The 21497-nt window shown below is 40.6% G+C and overlaps 1 protein-coding gene across 1 annotated transcript in view; it reads right to left on the reverse strand.

Moving 5' to 3' along the window:
- Positions 1 to 21497, reverse strand: part of EIF2B3 (eukaryotic translation initiation factor 2B subunit gamma) — a 100153-nt gene that overhangs the window by 49140 nt on the left and 29516 nt on the right. Inside the window, exon 6 of the mRNA XM_054833550.1 lies at positions 35 to 124. Within this exon, the coding sequence (XP_054689525.1) occupies positions 35 to 124 (90 nt within the window). The remainder of the gene's footprint in view (positions 1 to 34; positions 125 to 21497) is intronic.

Raw genomic sequence — 21497 nt, forward strand, 5'->3', positions numbered from 1 at the left:
CTGCTACTACCTTGTGCATTGCTTGGTTTCTTACCTGTTTTCTACAAGAAAGTCTACCACGTATTTCTTCAGACAGTAGAGATGGGCATCCATCAGCCCTGTTCTGATGTGCATTCTGGGGTGCCTGAAAAGAAAAAAAAAAAGGGAAAATCATGGAGCTTTGCATGGCCATGTACAACAGCTTGACTTTGCAATTAAGTCAGTGGATAGTGACAAGTGTGCAAAGGCAGATCTGTTCCCTTCCATCTACTGCTGGATTAACAGAGGAGAACAGTGCAGGCTGCCATTATTGGACTGTGTCTATAAACTTACACCTGCTGGCCCTGGGCTGATTTGCTGCGAAAGAAAACACCTCCTCCAAGGAGTCATTACTCCTGCTACATCTTCTTATGTAAGTGGAAATTGCACATTACTGGGCAGGAAGCCAAAATAATGGGCCCAGAGTGCTAAAAGTTACAGTGGGTAATGTCAGGGTACAATAATTCAAAGCTTCTGGCTAAGTGCCTGCCTTAATATGCAAGGCTGTGCATGTTCTGCTAGCAAACATAACAACACTACTGTATTTCTTCCAACACATCCTGGAGGGGAACAGGGGAAGGAGATGGGGTCTGCCCACCTTTCCTGCACTACACATTACAAATGACTGCCACAGCTCAATTACAAAGCATTTGCCTATCCAGCCCAGTAAGATGGAAAAGATCAGTAAAACTCCCTCTCATCATTAGCCAAACAACGGCAAACGGGGGAGTCCTCGCTTTCAGACAGGTTAGTATTTCAGAAACTCAGAAACCTCCTATAGCTTCAATATTTTAAGAACAGTTTTAAATCAGAAAGACCCATCGATTACTTCTATTACTTCTCTTTATGCATTCTCTGCTCTTTTGGAACCTGTCTCACAGCAGCTAGATATTTTATGCCAATATTATCTTCCCTTCCACACACCTGTAGCCTCATTTAAGAGTGTTCTGGCTGACTGAACACTCACCACTAGTTCTCAGGACAGAAAAGCCACAAGAATGTTTAGCTTGCAAATTAAAAAAGACGAAACACAACAGTCAGGGACTACACCGGGATGTTCAAGAGATCTGTAACTGCACTCATAGTCCAGAGGCTATTAAGGAGAGAAATTTCAATTCACGCCTGAAATTGTTTCTGTTTTCATTTTTCCTCCTTTGATGACTGAATTTCATAATGAAGTTTGAATGAACATATCTTATCAGTACATTCCATCCAACCTTTGTTTATTTCGGAACACACTAAAGTCAGATGTTTGTGATCATGATCACTTTTATTATTTAGTTAGCTCAGCAGAGGGATCACTCACAACTTGGGCATATATATGTATATGTAGTAAACCAATACTAGGAGACTGAATATTTAGTAACAATAAAGCTATCGAGAATATCAGGTATTCCAGTAAGCCATTTTTCAGTGTATTTCTCAATTAATGCATTGAACTACAAAAGTATTTAAGTCTTAAAATTTTATAATTTAGGTGGCATTTCTCAAGCATGCCATTCAATTCAAGCTAAGCATATTATTAACTATAACAAAATTCTTTAAGTCCCACTTGCAAAGGAAAGCTCCTGTAATAGCAGTATGATACTTTGCAGTAAAGTATGTGGTACTAAAAAATGATATATGAACTTTTAGTAGATTACTTCATTAACAAAACATGAGCTCACCTAGCAATGCACCACTACTGATGTTATCAGTGGCCCAGATGTTGCTGTGGAAGTCAGCCCAAATAGCAATGTTCCTTTTGCAAAGAGGATAGGGAATCCACTAATTTTAATGAGGTCTTGCATTTGGAAGTCAGCAGACTCCCTCCTGCTCTGCATCCTGAGGATGCTTTCCACATTTTGGGTATTTGTCAGAGGGAGAATTTTCATATCTTCTCTGAGAAAAAGGGCTTTCTTGTATTTATATAATGAATATAATAGTTTATTGAAATGGGTGAAAGAGACAAATGGAAAGAAATGGAGCAGGGAGGAAAGCTGGGAAAACAAACAAAACAATGGAACAAGGCAAGAGACATATTAAAAAAAAAAAAGAATTGGATGTAACATGGGAAGGAGATGGGAAAATAGGAGGAAAAAAACCTAATTCTTAACTTGAAGATTACAAACAGGACACAGTTTCTTTAGTGCCAGAATGCCAGGTTCTTCTCTCCCTATCCAAGATCTACCACAACCCCCTTAAACACAAGACAGGGAAGGTTGCAAGGGCCAGACATCAAGCAGAAGAGTGTAAAACAGGAACTCCTTAATAAATGCTGGTTCTGTTGCCAGTGTCTGTGTGGCTTTCATACATACGGTCTCCCCACCTGCAAACTGGAATAACACTATTTAGCTACACCGCAGGACTCTGAGGATTTGTGGGCTGAAGTTTGTATCTGCATGCGAGTATTGTACCAAGTTTTTCTGTAGCTAAGCAACTTCTTAATAAGGTTATACAAAATCAGTGCAAGTGGACAGACAGTACCACAGTGCTATCCTAGCTGCAGTTCCATTATACTTCCTCCCTACTCCCCTCCCCCCCGCCCCCAAAAAACCCAACCCAGCCAGACAACAAGATGTACTGAAACGCCACTCTGAGTTAGCTTTCAGTGTAGAATATACTAACAATAATGGAACATCATGCTGGACAAGAGGGAGGTCCCACAATGAAAATCCTCTGAAATACAGACCACCTAAGTGATTTGCAACAGAATAGTCCCATAGATTAATATTATAATCACAGCTTCAAAGGTCAAACAGGCAAGTTTGGGCACATGCATAAACAAAGCTGCCATTTCTGTAAACCAGACTCGAGGAGAGAATAGCCACACTAAACCAGACTGATAAGAGCACTCTATCATAACAAGCCACTAAAGATGATGCTAATTTTCATTGACTAGTGCTTAAACCAGTTTATCTTCAGGTAAAAGCAAAGGAGCCAAATAATCTAACAGATAACAGCAAACTCCATCACCATTTCAAATGAGCATCTGGTTACTAATATCGAAAGCCACACTCGCTTCTCATGCCTCTGATCTCCCACTCCGTCGGCTAATCTTTACAACATATGAAAAATGAGCCTGTCACGAGGAACAGCTGATACAGAGAGAATCGAATAACAAACAATGCATGTGCCTAGAGCTGACGCACCTAGACTTATCACTCTGAGGGAGGTAATACCAAAGGCTTTTAATTATATCATCAAAGCAAGGGAGAAGGTACTAGGAGGGGCTGGCTGCAGATGGTTAAGTGTTAATGAGTGCTGGGTTGGGTGGTTTATCAAAAGAAAAAGACTAGATATATATCTGAGAGGGTCACCGTTGAGATGAAAGTTGCAACGGCCATTGTTGGAGCTCTTTAATGAGCAAGGAATGTCAAATGTGAACCCTCTAAGAATCATACCAATTACTAAATGAACTTCGGTTCAATCTAGCAAATGTAATCAAGCACAAGTCATTAAAATACATGGTAAAACTCCCATTGGCGCTGCTACTATAGTGTCTATTATTGTCTGTGCTCCCATGCAAGGGAGGGGGCTGCTCCCAGTTGTAAGCTCTGTGTGTTATGTTAAGTGATGGCAGATTTTAACCCTAATGATGAGGCATGGAGGGCTCCCTGGCAGAACGTTGACAATGAAGAGGCTCGGAGAGATCTGTGGAGAAGTCAGGGAGAGATCAGCAATTAAAAGAGCAATTTCAAAGAATGCAATTTAATGTGTAAAATTAGCTTTTATTAGCACATAATTCCACAAAATCCTGACTTGGGATGAGAGTGCATAAAGGTCTGCAAGAGTCCTTAGAAAGGTCTGTGCCCGTAATTCCTGACACGCCATTGTGAAATAATAAGCAGTACTAACAGGATTGATGCATGCTTCATACATGGCATTGCTTTGAAAGTGGAGCCTGGAGCTTTTTTTCTCCCTGATAACCTCTTTCAGGATCTCCTCCCTCAGGGAAATCAACCACTGATAGAGCAAACTTCCCTTGTTTAATGGCAAAAAGACGGACAATTGTTTCAACTGTAAACTAATTAAGAGAGATTACCACCAAGAGCTGGAGGTTCAAACCAGCCCTGCACTCCCACTGACAGTGTGATAATGCCAGGCTGGGGTCAAAATCATAAATCTGAAGGGAGCACACACAATGCTTAAAGCCAAAAAGCCTCTCTACTAAGCATGGGATATTGCCACATTAACCTCACCACCTCACGAATAAACTAGCTGAGAAAGAGAAATCCCATGGCCTCTTTCCCTTTAACTTCATACAGCTGTTGACGGAAAATATGAAGGTCTTTAAATAAGCTCAAGGACCTGAGGCTGTCTGTACTCTAACACTAATCTGAGCAACGACACAATAAAAATTCAATCATACCTGCTATTAACCTGGCTCCTGAACTGATATCTGAATTACATCCACCATGGGCTTATGGGGATTAGTTCATCTTCGTCCCCATCCCTCCAAAATAAATAAATAACAGCACACTAATGCATTCCACACTCATTTCTTTTCTAATTTATCACACGTAGCTCACAGTTCCTGTAGCCAGCCTACCACATTCTTCTTATCCCCATGCTATGTACTGTAGCCTTGCGTGAAGCAGTGTGCCATCCAAACACACACTGCTGACCCCAGACTGTGTGGAGGTGGTGCTCTCATTTTGACACAAAGCCAGTGTATAGATCAACACGAAGAGCAGTCTCACAGCAAAAGCTGCCAGACCACCTTTAATGTTTCAAACATTCCTACTTTCAAAGGAAAAAAAAAAAAAAAATCCCTAAATCGTATTGCTCATTTACGGGACAGCTCTTGGCTGTAAACACACTAATAATAAAAGACCACTGTTACGTTGGCTCTTCAAAAACCCCAGACACCTTATGACCTTATTTATTTATTTATTTATTAAACACAGTGCTTTTGGCCAAAAAGATCCCGAAGCAGTTAGCCCGATGCCTGTCCCCGCTGGATCCCAGGCTGCCTTTGCCCACCAGTGAAATGCTGCCACCTCTGGGCTGAACCGCAGCAGCTGTAGCTGCACAGGCCGGCCCCCTCCCCGCCGCGTCCTGCCGGGCCCCCCGCACCGCTCTGCCCGGAGCCCCCCCTTCCGCCAGGCTTCAGGGGACGTGGGGCAGAGGTTAATTAGGATGCTGCTTCTCAGGTGGAACAATTGGGTCAGTTCTGGCTATGAGGAATACCTTGGTGACGTGAGAGCTGGTGTGGAGAGGAAAGGGGCACGAAAAAGCTATCACCCAAGATTTCAAGACTGTGTAGGCTGCTACAAAGTGTCTTAGAACATGTGCCGCGGGCCCTAGGTCACCCTGACCTCCGTTTCCCAGCTCAGAGGCACCCCCTCACTGCTCCCCTTCCTTCAGTTTTGTACCAGCCCTATTTACAAAGACAGGAGAGTACAACACACTTTGGACCCTTGAGGAACTACCCACCGATCCATCTTCACAGCTGTGGCTTCTAAAGAGACACTGTATCAAGAATGGGAAGCACTTTCCAAAGGAAAATGTTTTATTGATCTAATGACCTAAGCTCCTTGAAAGCCTTCTGAATAATAAATATTTTTCATTTAAAACCTTCACCGCATGCCATTTTTCTTTGTTGTGTTATATTATTAATATCCCCATGAGACTAGAATACAAACTATGAACCTACTTCTGACAAAAACATGCTGAAAACTTTTTGGTAAAAGAACCAACTTTCATTGAAAGCCAAAGATTAAATCATTTTCTCTAGTATAAAGAGTACAGGTTAGCAGTCAGAACTCAGCATTAATATTTGTTCAAGGACAGTTATGGTTTACAATAAGCCTGTGTGACCTTCTGTAGAAGAGTCCCAACACCATGCTTTAATGTCAACATCTCTTGACTTCGACGCTGAACAGTGAGGGTGCAGATGGCTGCGTGGCCAACTCATCCCATGACTTTAAATAAAATGTTTTTCTTCATCCTGCTTCAGCTTCCCTGTATGAAAACGAGAACAGTAATTCCTCACCCACCCCAAGTCCGAGGAGCACTCCCTGGGGGGTGTGCAGCCACATCGCTGGATGCACGTGCATCCCTCTGGGAGTACGCCAGACACAGCTGCTGGGGAAAGCACTTCCCTAAAATTGGTTTTAAGGGTCTTCTCTGCCATAGTGAGTGCTAACAGCTGTAGGAATTAACGCAGGGGCCGGGATCCCCATGACCCCCCTTGCCCCTTTCCCTCTTTCCCTGTCCTCCATTGACAACACAGAGAAAATGCAAATATTTTATCCTACACACTTTTATACTAGACTCAAGTCTGCTAGAACACCTCAATTGCTATGTAGAAACTGGGAAAGCAAAAGAGAGAGACCAAAATGATAATAAGTCCGGAGTTTGGTGTGAACAGAAGAGAATACACTGCAAAGGAGGGCGGGGACTGCCAGAGACATTATTAATAGGTTTTACCCTTGAGCTCTGGCAGCTACTTGTTCTATACACAGAGGAAAAGGATTAATCAAGCCTTGCATGTAAAGGTTCTTTCTACAGCGTGCCAAAATATTTAAAGCAGTATATACAAAGTGTAAACCTTATTATTATACGCATTCAATGTAATCATCTTATGCTACAGTTAAGGCTAGGATGACATAAAGTAGATTATTGTGCGCTACAACCAATTCAATTCCAACACAACGGGACGTGGCTTAGTCACTTGGTTCAGATCTGGTATTTGAGCTTATTTTTCTTATGCTGAGCTAAACTGTGATTTAAGAGATTTAATCAAGCTTTGGGAAATGCTTTCTTTGCTAAAGAAAGAGAAAGAACTAAAAGTCTGCACCTGGCAACCCTAATAATTTTCAATTTTCAGCTCATTTTGCTTCCTGCTTCGGGGAAATTCACCTTAGTAAATAATTGTTCCCCAAAATCACCAGGGCTGAAAGGATGACAACACATAAGAGGAACAAGTTTTAAGCAAACAACTGAAGCTGGAGGATTGTACAGAGGCTACTGAAGAACAGCAGCTCCTGCTGATCCCTCCTACGCCAGTTCCCAAAGGGCTAAGCAGCAGACATATGATATATTTTCTTAAATCAAGTAATTACAGTAAATGCATGGGAAACAGTGAAACTGAATACTAGGTCAAAGTTGTAGGTCACTAGCAATATATAGCTTAAACACAGCAAGGCTGCCACAATTTCTTTATGTCACTGGCCTAGACTCAAAGGCAAACAAAACCGTACGCGGCAGCGTGACTGGCTGATCACAGGCTCCAAAGACCTTCTGCGCCTCCCAGGTGAGGCGGGTTTTAGTAGTGACTAGAACTTGAAATCTATGATCTGCAAAATTTGGGGAATTAAGGTAATCACATACTTTCAGACTACTAAAGCACATATGCAAAAAGAAATCCTCCCTCTGCTGACCTTAAATTCCAAGGAAAAGCAGAAGTGGACAAAACAAAGTGGAAATAAGCATTTTAAGCATCTCTGGTTTACTTTACAGAGCCCAAGCAGGACATGCTGAAGCAGTCACACCTCTTTGGATTTCCCATTCTGAGTAGCCATCCAGGAAAACCACCTATTTCTGCACCATGAGTTTATTAAAATTAAAAATTCCGCTTTAAACCTGTTGCTGTGCTTAGGCCATATCCAATCACTCACTTTCCTTTGCTAGGATCTTCTCTTGACAAGCAAATGGGCTCTCACAATGGAAGGTGAGTGTTTGTCTGTCTTTAGAAGATATTTGAATTCAAAACAGTTAAATTTCATGGGACTGGAGAACAACTTGACGAGAGTCTGAGAGCAGGTCATCAGGGTTAGAAGGAAGAACAGAGGGAGAGAAGAGAAGAAAGCAAAGAGCAATACATGTTGTGTGTTAGACAAAGCAGTGTCTAGCTCCCCCCCAATGCTTACATTCTAGAAACCACGAAGACATGAGCTTTGAATCCAAAGAAGGGAAAAATTCAAGTGTCATGGTTTTAATTACCAAAACCTACCTCAACCCAGCCCATGTAGGATGTCTTCTGCTGGCAAAGCTCATTTCTTTCATCTACTGTAAGTGTATTATACTTAGCTCCTGCTCCTCGAAGATCCGTAGCTTTCTCAGCTGGTGCTTTGATCTGTGTTTCCCTTTGATTTCCCCCTGAAACCTACTGCTTCTGCCTCACTTTTGATTCACAATAAGCTTTTCCAGTCATATCTATTCACATCTCAACTCCACTGAAACCTGGACACTTTAGCATTTGGCAACACAGTAACCACGCTTCACCTTGACAAGATCCCAACAATTGCAAGTGTCAAATATTTAATCAGATAATGAAAACAGCTTTTTCTCAGGCAGAAATTAAAGTGGCCACCACTGCAGAGGGAGCCTGGCTGGGACAGCCAGGACACAGGCTGCTCCACATTGTGGCAATGCTGAATGGGTACATAGACGAAAAATATATTTTAGGGGAAACTACACTAAGGGATCAGCAGTCAGACTTGATGAATCGTGCTTCCTACAGAAAATCATAGGGGTTTCCCGACTCGGCTACACTGAAGTCATGAATCAGCCTGTGTATTCAGATACATCCTCAGACACGCGCTAGCCTGGATTTAGGGCTACATCAACCTTGAGCCATGAGACTTCAGGACACAGAGGGCCATCAGGGCTCAGGACGTCATCAGCATTAGAGCACAGCCCAATTCTGCAGTGAAGACCCCCAAACGATAGGAACATCACAGAGGAAATAGAGATACTTGCATTCATTTCTAGTTTAAAAGAACCTATACTATTTAATTTATCAGCTAATATTGTGACAGTATAAAATAAGAACTTCATTAAAACAAAGCCTTAAATTAGAAAATGTAGCACTCTCTTTGCACAGTGACAGCAGAATTTAAAACCAAAGGAGAATTGAAGTCAGACTGAAGGCACTTGCAGATATCTCTCATCTTTTCAACTCAGAAGAACTTTATGATTAATTCTTTTAATAGCTAACTGGCGTTTTACAAAACACCAATAGAAATACTTAGATTCATCATCCCGTGGTATCAGGAAAAAAAAAAAAGGAAAAAAGACAAGACACAGAAAAATCTATCGTTACCACAAGAAGAGTTTAACATCCACCCAAAGTCCAAATTTGCATTTTTTAAAACAAGTAATTACAGTGGTTACAACCACACTGGATTAGTTTCTGGTTAGACCAGATTACTCATGATTTAAAATTTCCAGATTTGTTAATAGCTATAACAGAAGCTGCTGCATCATATTACTATAAGAAACTGAGCTTACACCTAAAATGCTTTCAGGAGGATGCTGAAGTTGGAACACTACAGCATTAAGCCCAACTGCACAAAAACGTACACTGCACTGAGGACAGAGCCAGATTTCCAAAAATCTTTCTCATCCTTCACCCATTATTAGGGCCTGAATAACAGCTTAAGGTTGGTCTGGAGGAATTTCACTCCTTTTGAACAGTGATAATATGGCAATTAGAATATCACAGCGGACAAGAAAATCCTGGTGAATTCAATGCAGCGAGACAGTACTTTAAGCAGTAGGTTAACTTCTTTCCCTGGGATGGTTACTGCTGACTGAGAAACTTCATACAAACAAGAGTGCTGTTCCACAGAGCCCAGCATGTGCTAACTCACTTCATATAGTAGGTGGGAGCTGCCTTTAAAGTAAGATACAGTCAGTGTTCATTTAAAAAGCATTCTTGAAGGAAAAGCTGTCTGAACAGCTGAAAAGACACCATGCTCATCTGGGTATTTTCCCAATTTAAATGCCTTTTTTTTTTTTTTTTTTTAGCTGCAGTTACAAAGTCCAGTTTTTGTCAAAATTAGGAAGTATCTTATTGCTGTGATAAGGAGATATCAGCACACCACTTGTCTGGAGACAGCTTGGCTTTGGCAATGAAATAGTAGGAGGAACGTCATTAATCTAGACATAAGTGGTCCCTAACAATTAAGACAGTAGTAAAAAAACATTTTCAGCCCTGATCACAAACTGGGATAGAAAAGCAAGAGAGAAGACAGCAACTGAACCCTCTGCTGCATATGCCATCTGGGATAGCAATTTAAACCTCACAGCCTAGAAGCAATAAACTGGCCATGGCAAGTAACAGAGTTGAGACACCTCCACAATTTGCTCCCAGAACAGCTCTCTGTATAAAGACCAGAATGGCAACAAATCCAATCCTTTTCCTTTACAAGGCTAAACCCATCGTAGGACAATTTCCTCATCCTGAAACGCTTAGTTGAACAGAAAGAAAAAGAAAATGGGTCGTGGATGACCTGAAGATTACAATTTACAGTTTTATGGCAACCTCAAATACTATTAAAACAAAACAACTTTTATTCCCTTCTTGCTTGGAAGAAACTGGGACTATTCCATCTGTGGTTGTGGACTGTTTCGGTATTATCCAACTGCATAAGCGAAGCTAGTGTCAAAATTAAGTTTTAAATGGCTTGAGGTTTATAGGAATTAAAGAAGGAAAAATTAAATTTGAAACTCTGCTTGTTTACTAGCACTAATTAAATATGCCAGATTTCTGGGCAAGCTTCCTAGCCTGTGGCTACTATGTTACTGGCTTGTAAAACAGTCAACAAGTACGTGAGTACAAAGCACAAATACAACAACAGAGATTTCGTGTACAGTCCTGCCCTTAGTTTATAAAGAAAAAATGTATTAGAAACAATGTGTAACTATAAAGACCTGTGCTAACCCTCTAGACTATATTAGCAATATAAAGGGCCAAGTCTACATTGGTTGCTTTTGTGGAGAACAGTTAAAAAAAAAATAAAATCAGAGAGAGTTAAGAAGCAATAAGCACAACCAAAATGAACAGGAAGCCTTAAAAGACTAGTTTACCTCTAAAAATCCCATGCTTCTGGGCTCTGCTCTCAAAATAATTTCCTATTAAAAACAAAAGTCAGTTTTTGCACTTCAACAGAAGAAGTGAGTCTAATTATTCACACCAAGAAAGCTGCATTCCTCATAAATAGATTATACTGGAATGCACTAGAAAATAGGTTTATTTTCAAGAGCTGGAATTTCACATTTAATGGGAGCAAAGGCCATATCCATGTACAGTCCATTTAGACTTAAAGTTTTTAAGACAGACAGTATCTTTGCGTTCTACATTTTAACGGAACCAGCACAATGAGCTCATAGTATATAAGGAAGATACAAACCAACCACAAAAGAACAAACTAAAGCCAACCTCAGATAAACTGAGCCTCTGGAGATTGCTGATCTCTACACACAGCTGAAGCGAAACAGAATAAAATGTGATGGTGCCTGCATCACCCCCAGGTAGGCAGGGGCAGGAGGAGGGACGGTAAGATCCCATGGCCTACATGCTGGGGTTTTTGCACATCCTTCTTTCAGGAAAAGCTCCCAATTTATTTCCTGTAGCTGAAGCAGCCATTTCTACAAAAGTGGCAAACAGCTCTTAATGAAGAAACACTTGAGGACAATTTGCTGCCTTGACAGCTTTAAAATGAACAGCCTTTCACAGTGACTCAAATTAATGTGTGTTCCCACTGTACAGTAGCCTTGCTCAGCTTTAAGGAAACCAGGAATTATGCTTCAATAAAAATTCAGCCACGCAAATATTCTGCTATAAAGAGAGGCATAAACATATAACTCTCCAACTTCCAAAATCACGTACATGAGGCAAAGGGAAACGATATAAAAATAACTAGGTTTTTGTTTACATCTCAGATTTACAAGAGCAATTCCAGAAACTAAGTTCTTCCACAGAGGCATTGATTTAATTAGCCTGCATAGCACGCTTTATTTGTATTTGGACCTCTGGCATACATTGATAAAAAAAGAAACATACACACAATGGATACACACAAAATCATTTACTAAACTTTTTCCATGCCCAGGTGCAGGTTAAGAATTCTCAACCACACTTTCATGGGCTCTTCCTTACGTACTAATGATCCTCTTTCAATACACACAAACTATGTATGTTTTCAATTAAAAATGTGTCTGGATCAATTGGATCATATATTCTTGCAAACCAGCCAAAAATCAAATACAAATGAAGCCTTGAAGGAATTTCTGGAAGTACAACCATACAGCACAACAGTTCTACTTCTGGCAAGGAGAATTGCCTCTCCTTTCAAAATGATGCTAGAAGCGACAGCAGTGTGTACAAATATGCTGTCATTCAGCAATGAAATAACTACGTTAATGAACAGTACTCAGAAATCAAAAAATGTAACTGGTAAAAATCTCAGCTTAGCAAGTAAGCACAAAATGATCAAGTAACAGCAGAGCACTTGCTTCTTACTTTTTGATAGCTGTTAATCTTAATTTTGGGTCTTACTATTCAACTGGATGACAAAATTAGTTCCTTGGAGATGTGAACACAGGATTCTCTTCAGGATACAGTGGCAGTGAGGGGGACATTTTTGCTTAAGGTAACAAACAGGACTACTACGAATGGGTTCTCATACACTTTTTTCCCCACTGTATTTTGATCCACACTGTTACAAACTTTGCTTGTCCTTCCTCATGTTAGAGTTAAAAGCCAAAACATCCCAGAATTTTGGGAATAAATATTTAACTGTGAGTGTAAATAAGAAAATATTATCCACTTTTAGAGACAACGTGCAAGTTCAAGTCAGTGCCTACCTGCAAGGAATGCTTCTGAGGCTCATCAGTTTTTCTCCTCCTTGTAACTTTGCCATACGCCTGCTCTACCCAGCCTGCAGCAAGCAGGTATCAACAGTTTTGACCAGTAAACTTACGCTTAGAAATCAGATCAGCCTTTGCAAAGATACGGCCCCAACATCTTTCACTTGCGTGCACTGCAGTTGCCCTTGACTCTCCCACGCATGTAGCACACAACTGGTTGTGGCCTAAAATTGCTCCAGTGTTGCATACGTCTCCATAATCCTCGTGCATTTTGATGCTGAACAGCTTGGTTCAGCTTTCACCTCGTCACCATATAATAACTTTTCAGGCATTGACCAATGATGAAAAACACTCATCAGCTGTATGTCAGCATATCTAGAAACACAAGGAAACAGCAGTATCCTAAGATACTCAAGACTCTGGATACTTCCACTGAGACTTGAATTAACACTTATGGCCAGTTTTCTTATTGTAGGAGGAGCTGAAATCAGCAGTAGGTAGGCAGGCACATGGCAGGTAAAAGACTGAAGCCTTCCACAAGTCCTGAATGGAATCTGCGAGTCACCTCCACTGTGGACACAACATGTTTTCATTTAGGAAAATAAAGAAGTCAAAGGACAGAAAGAGTGTCAAAGCAAAACTAGCCTTTAAATTATTGTGCTGCAGTTTGCTGTGAGCTTTCTGTCACTCAAAGACTCATGCTCAGTACTAGACACCCTTCTCAAAGATGCACAAATTCACATCCCTGCATCCACATACCTTTCTCATATGCACAAGGTCATATCCTTGATTCACCATCTTGAAGGCAGTGGATGCAATCAGTTACAACTTCAAAACACAGAAACAAAGGAACAGGTAGAGCAACAGGCTTCTTTGCAGCACGTTCTTCAGCTGTGCTTCAGTTCTGGTGTTTGGCATTTCTGCTGTTTGTGGCATTCTTGACTTACAGGTTCATTATGTCTTCGTTTATGCACATGACCTTTGAGGCCTCTACTTAGTAGAGTAGTATCATCTTGTTTTATTACGATAACCCATAATTCGGAGAAAGATAACTCTTTTTCTTTATGGATAAAATTGTCATTAAAAAAGAGAAGCAGCAGATGACACACATTAGCCCAAATCAACTCAGGAGATGTTTTACAGCAGATCACTTGTAAAAAAAATAGTTGTCATACTTTGAAAATGCTTAGGAGAAATGAAAGAAGTTAGTCTTTGGAGGGATCACCTTCTAAAGGGAATTACTTTTCTACTGTGAAAAGTAAGCTATTTGAAGAACTATAAAAGATTAACTCTTGTTTGATATTTGTATTCCAGTAGAACCTGAAAGTGCTGATCAAAACACAATTCTTATCTCAGAATTTAAAAGCTGCTACCAGATAGCCAACTTGGAAGTGAAGAACAGCAAACAAATGCAAGGATTAAGAAACATAAACATCACTTTCTCCTCCTTTATCCAGAGTAATATGGACCCAAGAAAGTCCAGACAGTCCTACTGTTTCTGCACCAGAACTGGCTCCTTCCAACTCCTCCTGGTACTTCCACGGAGTGGCCGAGCCCCCGCAGCACTCGCTTGCTCAGGAGCGGCCCTGCCTGCCCAGCTATGCCGCTGCCAGCCCAGCCTGGCCCTGGCAGCAGTACAGCCACTCGCCTGTTAGCTCAGGTGCATGGCTACAAGCTGTGCCAGACTCAAGCCAGCATTTGTAAAACCAGTTCATGTGCGTGCAAGGAACCACCTATCTACAAATCTGATCGTGTACACTCAGGAGTAGTGGCTTGTTAACACAAAAGAAAATGTATTTCATTTTTCACTCTATGCCCAGTGCTTTTGTATCAAAAAGCTGCAGAATGAGTACATCGAAAGGAAATTAGAGACAGTGGAGTGTAAGAATAGCAGCGCATAACAACGTAACACACAATAAACTATACAATAATACATTTAAATACTACTGGTGTCTGATATGCAGAAATGCAAGTGCTGAAACTGAAAATCTAGGTTTAAACATGATCCGTAGCTCATGCTGTACGCAGTATTGTATCAGCTGCTTCCTGCAGGTCATTTTAACAAGTACTATTCTGATTCTAAATGTAGGAAAGCCAACAGTTAATACCCTGTACTCAGAGCAGCATTTTACATTTATAGTACTGACATAAACATTCATGAGTTATTCCCCCATGAGACAGGAAAGTAATACTGTGTTCATTTTAAAAAGTGAAGAAAGTACAAGACACAAACATTGAAGCCGACTTCTCAAGGCCACAAAGCCAAGCAGAGGAGTGAGATCTCTTTGTATATTAATTAAAAGACATTCTTAATGCAAACAGGTGATAGCACATCAAGTCGCATGTTAATGTTTACTCTTTCCAGCACCAGATCACTTGTAGAACAAGAGAACTCTTCATCTGTAAACACAAAGGTTGCTTATTTGAATGGTTCTCTACAACAATCAAGCAGATTAACATTTCTGGTTTTTTCCAGAGACAAGAATAAATTACTGAGAAGTAAGGACAGACAACTTTTCTGCAAACCCTTTAAGTCAACAGTTGTCCAGGACATGAGAAGTCATTTTCTACCCCAGGCATGAGGTTATCCCAGTCACATATGAAAGCCTGGAATCTATATAACATCCCTAGTATCACAACCCCTTCTTTTCAGTTGACAAATGTCAAGGGCATAGCAAAAAAAATGCCAAAGTCTACTTTTTTCCAGGTTGCTTCCTTCATATGATAATAGAAATCAGAGAACACACAGAATCTACAGAATCTCTGCATTCTAGAGCTACACTATCATGGGGTACATCTAAACCAAAACACATGCAAGAGACATATTCCTTAAAACTGAAATATATACTATTTTCTCAAAGGGTAAGATATAGAAAAACATACCAGCAAGCACTAATTTGTCTCACTGATCTATCCCCTCAATAGCCAGAGGCTACTTTTAACTACACTGACTTAACAAGGGAATCTAAATTGTATAAATCAACGTCTCAATTAACATTTTGTTTAGGAAGAGTTATGGAAGAGAAACAGAATGTAATCATTTGCTAGCATAGTGGCTCCAGAGGTCTGGGAGCGAGTGCAAGAAGAATGGAGTTGAATGTGGGAAGGGTCCATTATTCTTTCAATAGCGTCTGGTGCTGCAAAATATGTGCTTGCATACTTTCCTACTTGAAAAACTTGAGTCTTCAGTAGCTCCTTGGTCTGGGAAAATGGCAGGCACCCAAATGCTAACCCAGGGATCTAAGAAGGAGATCTACCTGAAGAACAGTATTTTTCAAGTGGCCTTAGAAGTGAAAAATGGCCATAAAGAGAAGTCTCATTTCCAAGGGATTTTACTCCTTGTGTCTGGCTGCTGTTCGTCAGGTGCCATTCCCCACACACATCCCCAGCACATTCTAATGCAAGAATGGAGAGAGGGCCTCTCTGAAAATAATCATACTTGCTGAAAGACCTGCCCTGCATAAATATCTCTAACAACAGTACAAACAGAAATCAGCCTTCTTGCCCGATACTTCAGTTGAAATTTATGGCACCACTGGCCGTGATTCTGTTATTACTATTCTACCTGGCTAAGGCTCAAAGTCACAGAAGTGGGAATTTCACAGGTATTTTCAGAAATGCTGTAGTACATTTCGGGGGCGAGGGGCGGAATACAAAACCCCAAATGCCTAGTTCTAGAAATGCTGTACCCATACATTAGTGAACAAAGCTATATATTACACATGTATGCATACATCTATGAACACATGTGCCATAGAGATGGGACAGAGAAGTTAGGGACACACATGGCCTCTGAAATGATATTTAATGCTACACCTTGGGAATAATAAAGCAAAGGGAAGAAAAAAATAATCAAAGGGAATACTGAAAGACAGTCTCTTGTGCTCTTGCAAATATCACCAGCTGCTGGAGGATTTATATGCAGAAAACCCAGAAGTTCAGCTTTAACTTGAATTTCCCTTGCTTTCTTACTGGTTTGCTTCCAACCCTCGGAGTTTAATTAAAGTCCATCAGCCAATTTTTTTTCTGTCTGAAGGCCCTAAATTATTCCCTTTTTAAATCTGCGTACTGACCGACCTAGATATTTCAAAATCTTGAGCTTCCACTAACCTGAATTATGAATACCACCCACACATGTTTTTTTAAAAGGTTAAAGGATTTCAAGAAGTTTGACCCAAGTAATACCAACAGCTACTGCCAGCCAAGATGCAGGTATGCAGGTATACGTAAGCTATACTTAGAAGGAGTAACTGTGCAAGATACAGCATTCTGCATTGCCAGTTCACATATCAAGGTCAAACAGCCATCTCCTCTTAATTCCTAACAGAGTATTTCATACTTGGTGACTGCAGAAGGAGAGAGTCCTATAAGAAATCTCTCAGACAAGCGGATAAGAAGTTTTACTGCGTGTAAAAGGAATCTATCTAATCTTCTCTAGCTGGGGAAATGGTGCAATAAATTTGATGAAGAAAGGAAGGATTTAAAACCAGTGAAAATTAGGATTTCTCAAAGCAGAAATGTAGAGGACATGCTGCCCTTAGGAATAGATCTCTGCTATTTACTCGATCTACTGGAAGAACGCCCGGGGAGCATGTCTTAGCAAGAGAAAGGAAAGTTTGCTATGCTCTTCATTTCCTGTGCAATTCCAGAAACTGCCAGCACAATGCTGTTTGGGGAGAACCACACAACAGCTATTCAAGAGGGAATTCAGCATTGTATTCTGAATGAATGGAAACATTTTGAAAGATATATATTTGCTGCGAGTAAAGTAGAACGCAAACCCAATAAGGATCATGGGCACACATATACCTTCAACCAGCTAACTGTATATTCTGACTCTTTCTATTATGACTTTCACAATATTTTTATATCAGTGCTAAACATCACAATAAATCATCCAGGTTAGAGTTCACAGTAGCCATGAATAAGTGTAATAAATCAGCACTAAAAATATTATGCAACTACAGTTCAATTGATACCAAGTGTAGCTAATTTTAATGGAGAGGCTATCACTTTTATGTATCCCTGCAAGTTAGCGATTTGGGATCTCAGCAACCAGGATGAAGGAAAGGCTCTTCAAAGTCTGGCTTTCTTAGAATAAACTAGATGAAGGGTTCCTTGCAAATTTCCCAAGTGTATTTCCCTCCAGCCCCCTGCAAAAATCTTCTGCTAAGCATGACAATTTGAAGGATTAAAAAAATAAATCAGTAACGCAGAACAGCAATGGAATCACAAGCTTTGGCTGGGCTCAGGAGCCAGGACCTCAGCCCCAAGCAGAATCAGACCTTTTAACTGAAGAGGAACAGTCACATGCCTCATTTCACCCTTACTTTGCTTTAAACTAGGCTGCTTCCTCCCCCTGCCATATTCCACATTGGCTGATAAATTCCCCAACGGCGGGTGTTAACTAACTCCGCATTCCAGTCTGCTCTGCGTCATGGAGTTCCACATCCCGCTGATGAGGAACACATGGTGGACATGTGGTAGGGGAGAGCCTGACAGTGCTCACACAAGCAGGGATAACTCCTCTGACCTTTGGCTTTTTTTTCCTCGGTCCCATCCCAATCGCACAATAAGGAGTCTGTGCCCCTCTGTCGTGTACTGGTCATTCTGGGATTGCTGGACCCTCAGATTTCAACAAGCAGGTATACTGAATACACACTATGGCTGAAAACATATGTTAAAAGCAAATAATTGATCATTCTGTGTCTTTCCCCTAACCAGACCATTCAGAGGAACTTTTTGATCATACAGGTTACCTCTGGATCAATTGGGGTAAATATGTCACAAAAACAACCGGTGATGGCTACACTTCCCATCACCTCTGCAAAATAAACTAACTCACAGCGTTGCTAAAAAATACACAGTGGCAACTGTATTAAAATATTAAGACATCTTTCTAAACTGAACAGACCATTTGTCATCTTTTCAAGACCCAAGCCTGGCTTAGAGTAACAAGGGGAGAGATTCAACTTCGGTGTTGTCCAACCCGATGACTCACCCAGAGCACTGCATTTACCAAGTCACATGGACGTCGGGGTGTCCAAGCAATACAGTCAGCTCTTCCTCCTTTGAAACCTCTGAAAAGTAAAACTGAATCACGGGCTAAGCGCTGGGCTGAGACCGCAGCAGACAGACAGACAAATGACTAACAATGATCCGCACAACATACATTTACTGATGATTAGAAACCAAATGCTAAGCCTCACGCTCTCTGCTTTTAGTCTTAAGCGTACTGTAATGCTGGCAAGAATCTTGCAGTAAAATTAAATCCGTTGCAAATAAGTCTTTCTATAGCTACATTCAGTAGAAGTCCTTGCTAATATTCCAGATTCTAAGATTCATGGCCTCTTACCTGTACAAGCTGTCAAGACATGACATGACCTTTCTTTTATAAATAGGACCTGGATATGCTGTACATTCCTTTCAACCCCCCCACTGAATGAATAAAATAACATGGCAACAGCAAAACACAATAAAGTCCTGTGGAAGCAGCAGTATTAAAATCAGTAATAGCAGTATGTCCTTTAAAATATAAAGTCAACGTCTCACAAACTGCTTTGATAGTATGTTCATGTTTATTGTACAAACATAACATAAAAGCACCAAATTAAAATGTTTTCCTTACATTTGGCTACATCCATTTTAGAAACAATAAGTCATTTAAAAAATACTCCATTTCTGAAGTTGAAGGCTACGCTCATCCCCAACATATTTACAGAAAAAGCAAGTTGAGCAAAGTTTAAACGCATAATACAAAGGGCAAAGTTTCTGAGAAAATGAATGTCTTTTAGTTACAGCAGCTACTCTTAGTGAATTGAGAAACTTCTAAACAGGCCTGCAAGACCTCCAAGGGCATCCTGAGAACACCTACTCCCAACTCATGGCTCAAACAACAACTCACAGGCCAGCATCTTTTCCTGAAATGTTTAGCAAAATCCTCTTTTGTAAAGAAATATGATTAAAGCTACATCCAACATTTTTAAAGTGTGGTTGTAGTCTGAGAAGTTAGTGTGTAAAAATCACACCCTCTTATTTGATAGACTTAGTTCCCCTGATTTGATTCAGAGTCAGATCCGCTTGCTTTACTGGCTAAAATAACCTTTTACAACTTTCTAAATTCCTACTAGTACTGTGAAACCAATTCAGTTCTGGAAAGGGGAACCAGATTCTTTTCTGGCTTGTGCATCTGCAAAAGGATGATTACCTAAATCAACACATACAATTTCTATTTTTGTGATGGAGGAGCCAAAAAGAACCTGACTTATGTTCTGGATGCTAGTCAGAAAATTTTATTTTCATTTATGAAAAGAGCAGATCTGGACTAACAGGAAAGACATGAAGATCTATGCATCACTCTCCAAAAGTCACATTTTAGAGAAAAACCAAATATCCAACATCTTTCCACAGCATTCCTCAAAATATCACTTGAGTGCAAAGGAAACTTAGTAATGAAAGTTTGCTAATAGCGAAATCTACTGATTTCTCCAACACAAGACCACCACCAAAGCTAATACATGTACATTCATCCTGTAGACAGCTGAACCCAGAAGAATTTCTGCTGTCTGGTCTGCCCTGAGTTGCTCCTCAGGATTTTCCTACCGAACTGGGTTATTGCATCCCTCCCTTCCTCAGCAGTGGCACTGCTTGTGGGAACTGCTCCCTAATGCACAAAGTAAAAAGAACCAAGTTATCAAAGTCCTGCTGTTTAATCTATTAAAAGTAATGCAACTCATTTTGATATATGTAGCTTATGAAATAATCATACATCCAGCTGGGGGCAAGCTGGAGGTGGTGGCCCCCTTCACCAGCACAGCTGGATCTGGAAGAGGACATCTGCCCATGATCTAGTTTAGGATTCTTTACACAGTGGAGCATCTGCGTATACCTGTGTCATTCCCAGCCTCTCTCATGGAAGCAGATTTAAAAAAAACCAAAAAGACAACCGACCAAAAGAACCACCACAGGAGTGGCAGAGTATTTCAGAGGTGCCAATTTCCCAAGGAGAGCAGTTTCAGAGAACAGAAACACTAAGGAAGTTCCAGTGTGTTTATATATGATCCACTTATTTAAAACAAATTATCAGCAGAAAAAAAAGGCAATATCCCAAGGCAACAGAAAGGAAATCAAGTGTATCAAAGCTATTCCTGAACTCCCATTACCTACCCACTTGGCAACGCTGACTTTTAAAATTATACTACACCATTCATTTTTACTCTCATGATGCAAGGGGAAAAGGAAGAAAAAAACTCCTCCATCTTACCCCCCTCTTTTTATTAAAATATCTTAAAAACAGATCTGTATTGTTACCTCAAGGTTACTAATGTTAGTACTGTATATATTTATAGATGAGGTATTCCTTTCTGTCTGAAGCACATGAGGTAATAAGTAGCTGGAATTGTCATGGTGATTTATTAACATATTCTCTACGAGAAGCCCTGCACCTGCGTCTGTGCAGACAGAACACCCACGAAGGCTGAACTCACCCTTACACAGCCCACAAGATCTTAAAAGGAAATGCTCCAAATTTAGACCTGCTCCAACAGGTGTCTTTTACTGTCTCACTTTGCATGACCATAAATATCAGAGGTGGAGCAAAAAGCTCCCTGTCCATTGTAATCGTGCTTTGAAAACAAATACCTTTGCCCCCTCCGAAAGCAAAGGCAGCAGCTATGGAATTCTCATCATTTCCTCACTCCTTCATCCTGCCAAGACTCAAGTCAGAGAGATGTCACCGGCAAAACCAGGCTCCAGAGATGAGCACATAACTTTTTTTTTTTTTTCTTCTCTCTTCAAATGGCCCTAAGCTGGCTCCAAAGCTTCCCCAAACTGTATTTCTTTCATTCTAGTATCTCATCTTGTAGTTATTTGCCAAAGTGAATGACATGCACAGGCTG

This window comes from Grus americana, chromosome 8 (genome assembly GCF_028858705.1).
Source record: "Grus americana isolate bGruAme1 chromosome 8, bGruAme1.mat, whole genome shotgun sequence".
In the NCBI taxonomy this organism is placed as follows: domain Eukaryota; kingdom Metazoa; phylum Chordata; class Aves; order Gruiformes; family Gruidae; genus Grus; species Grus americana.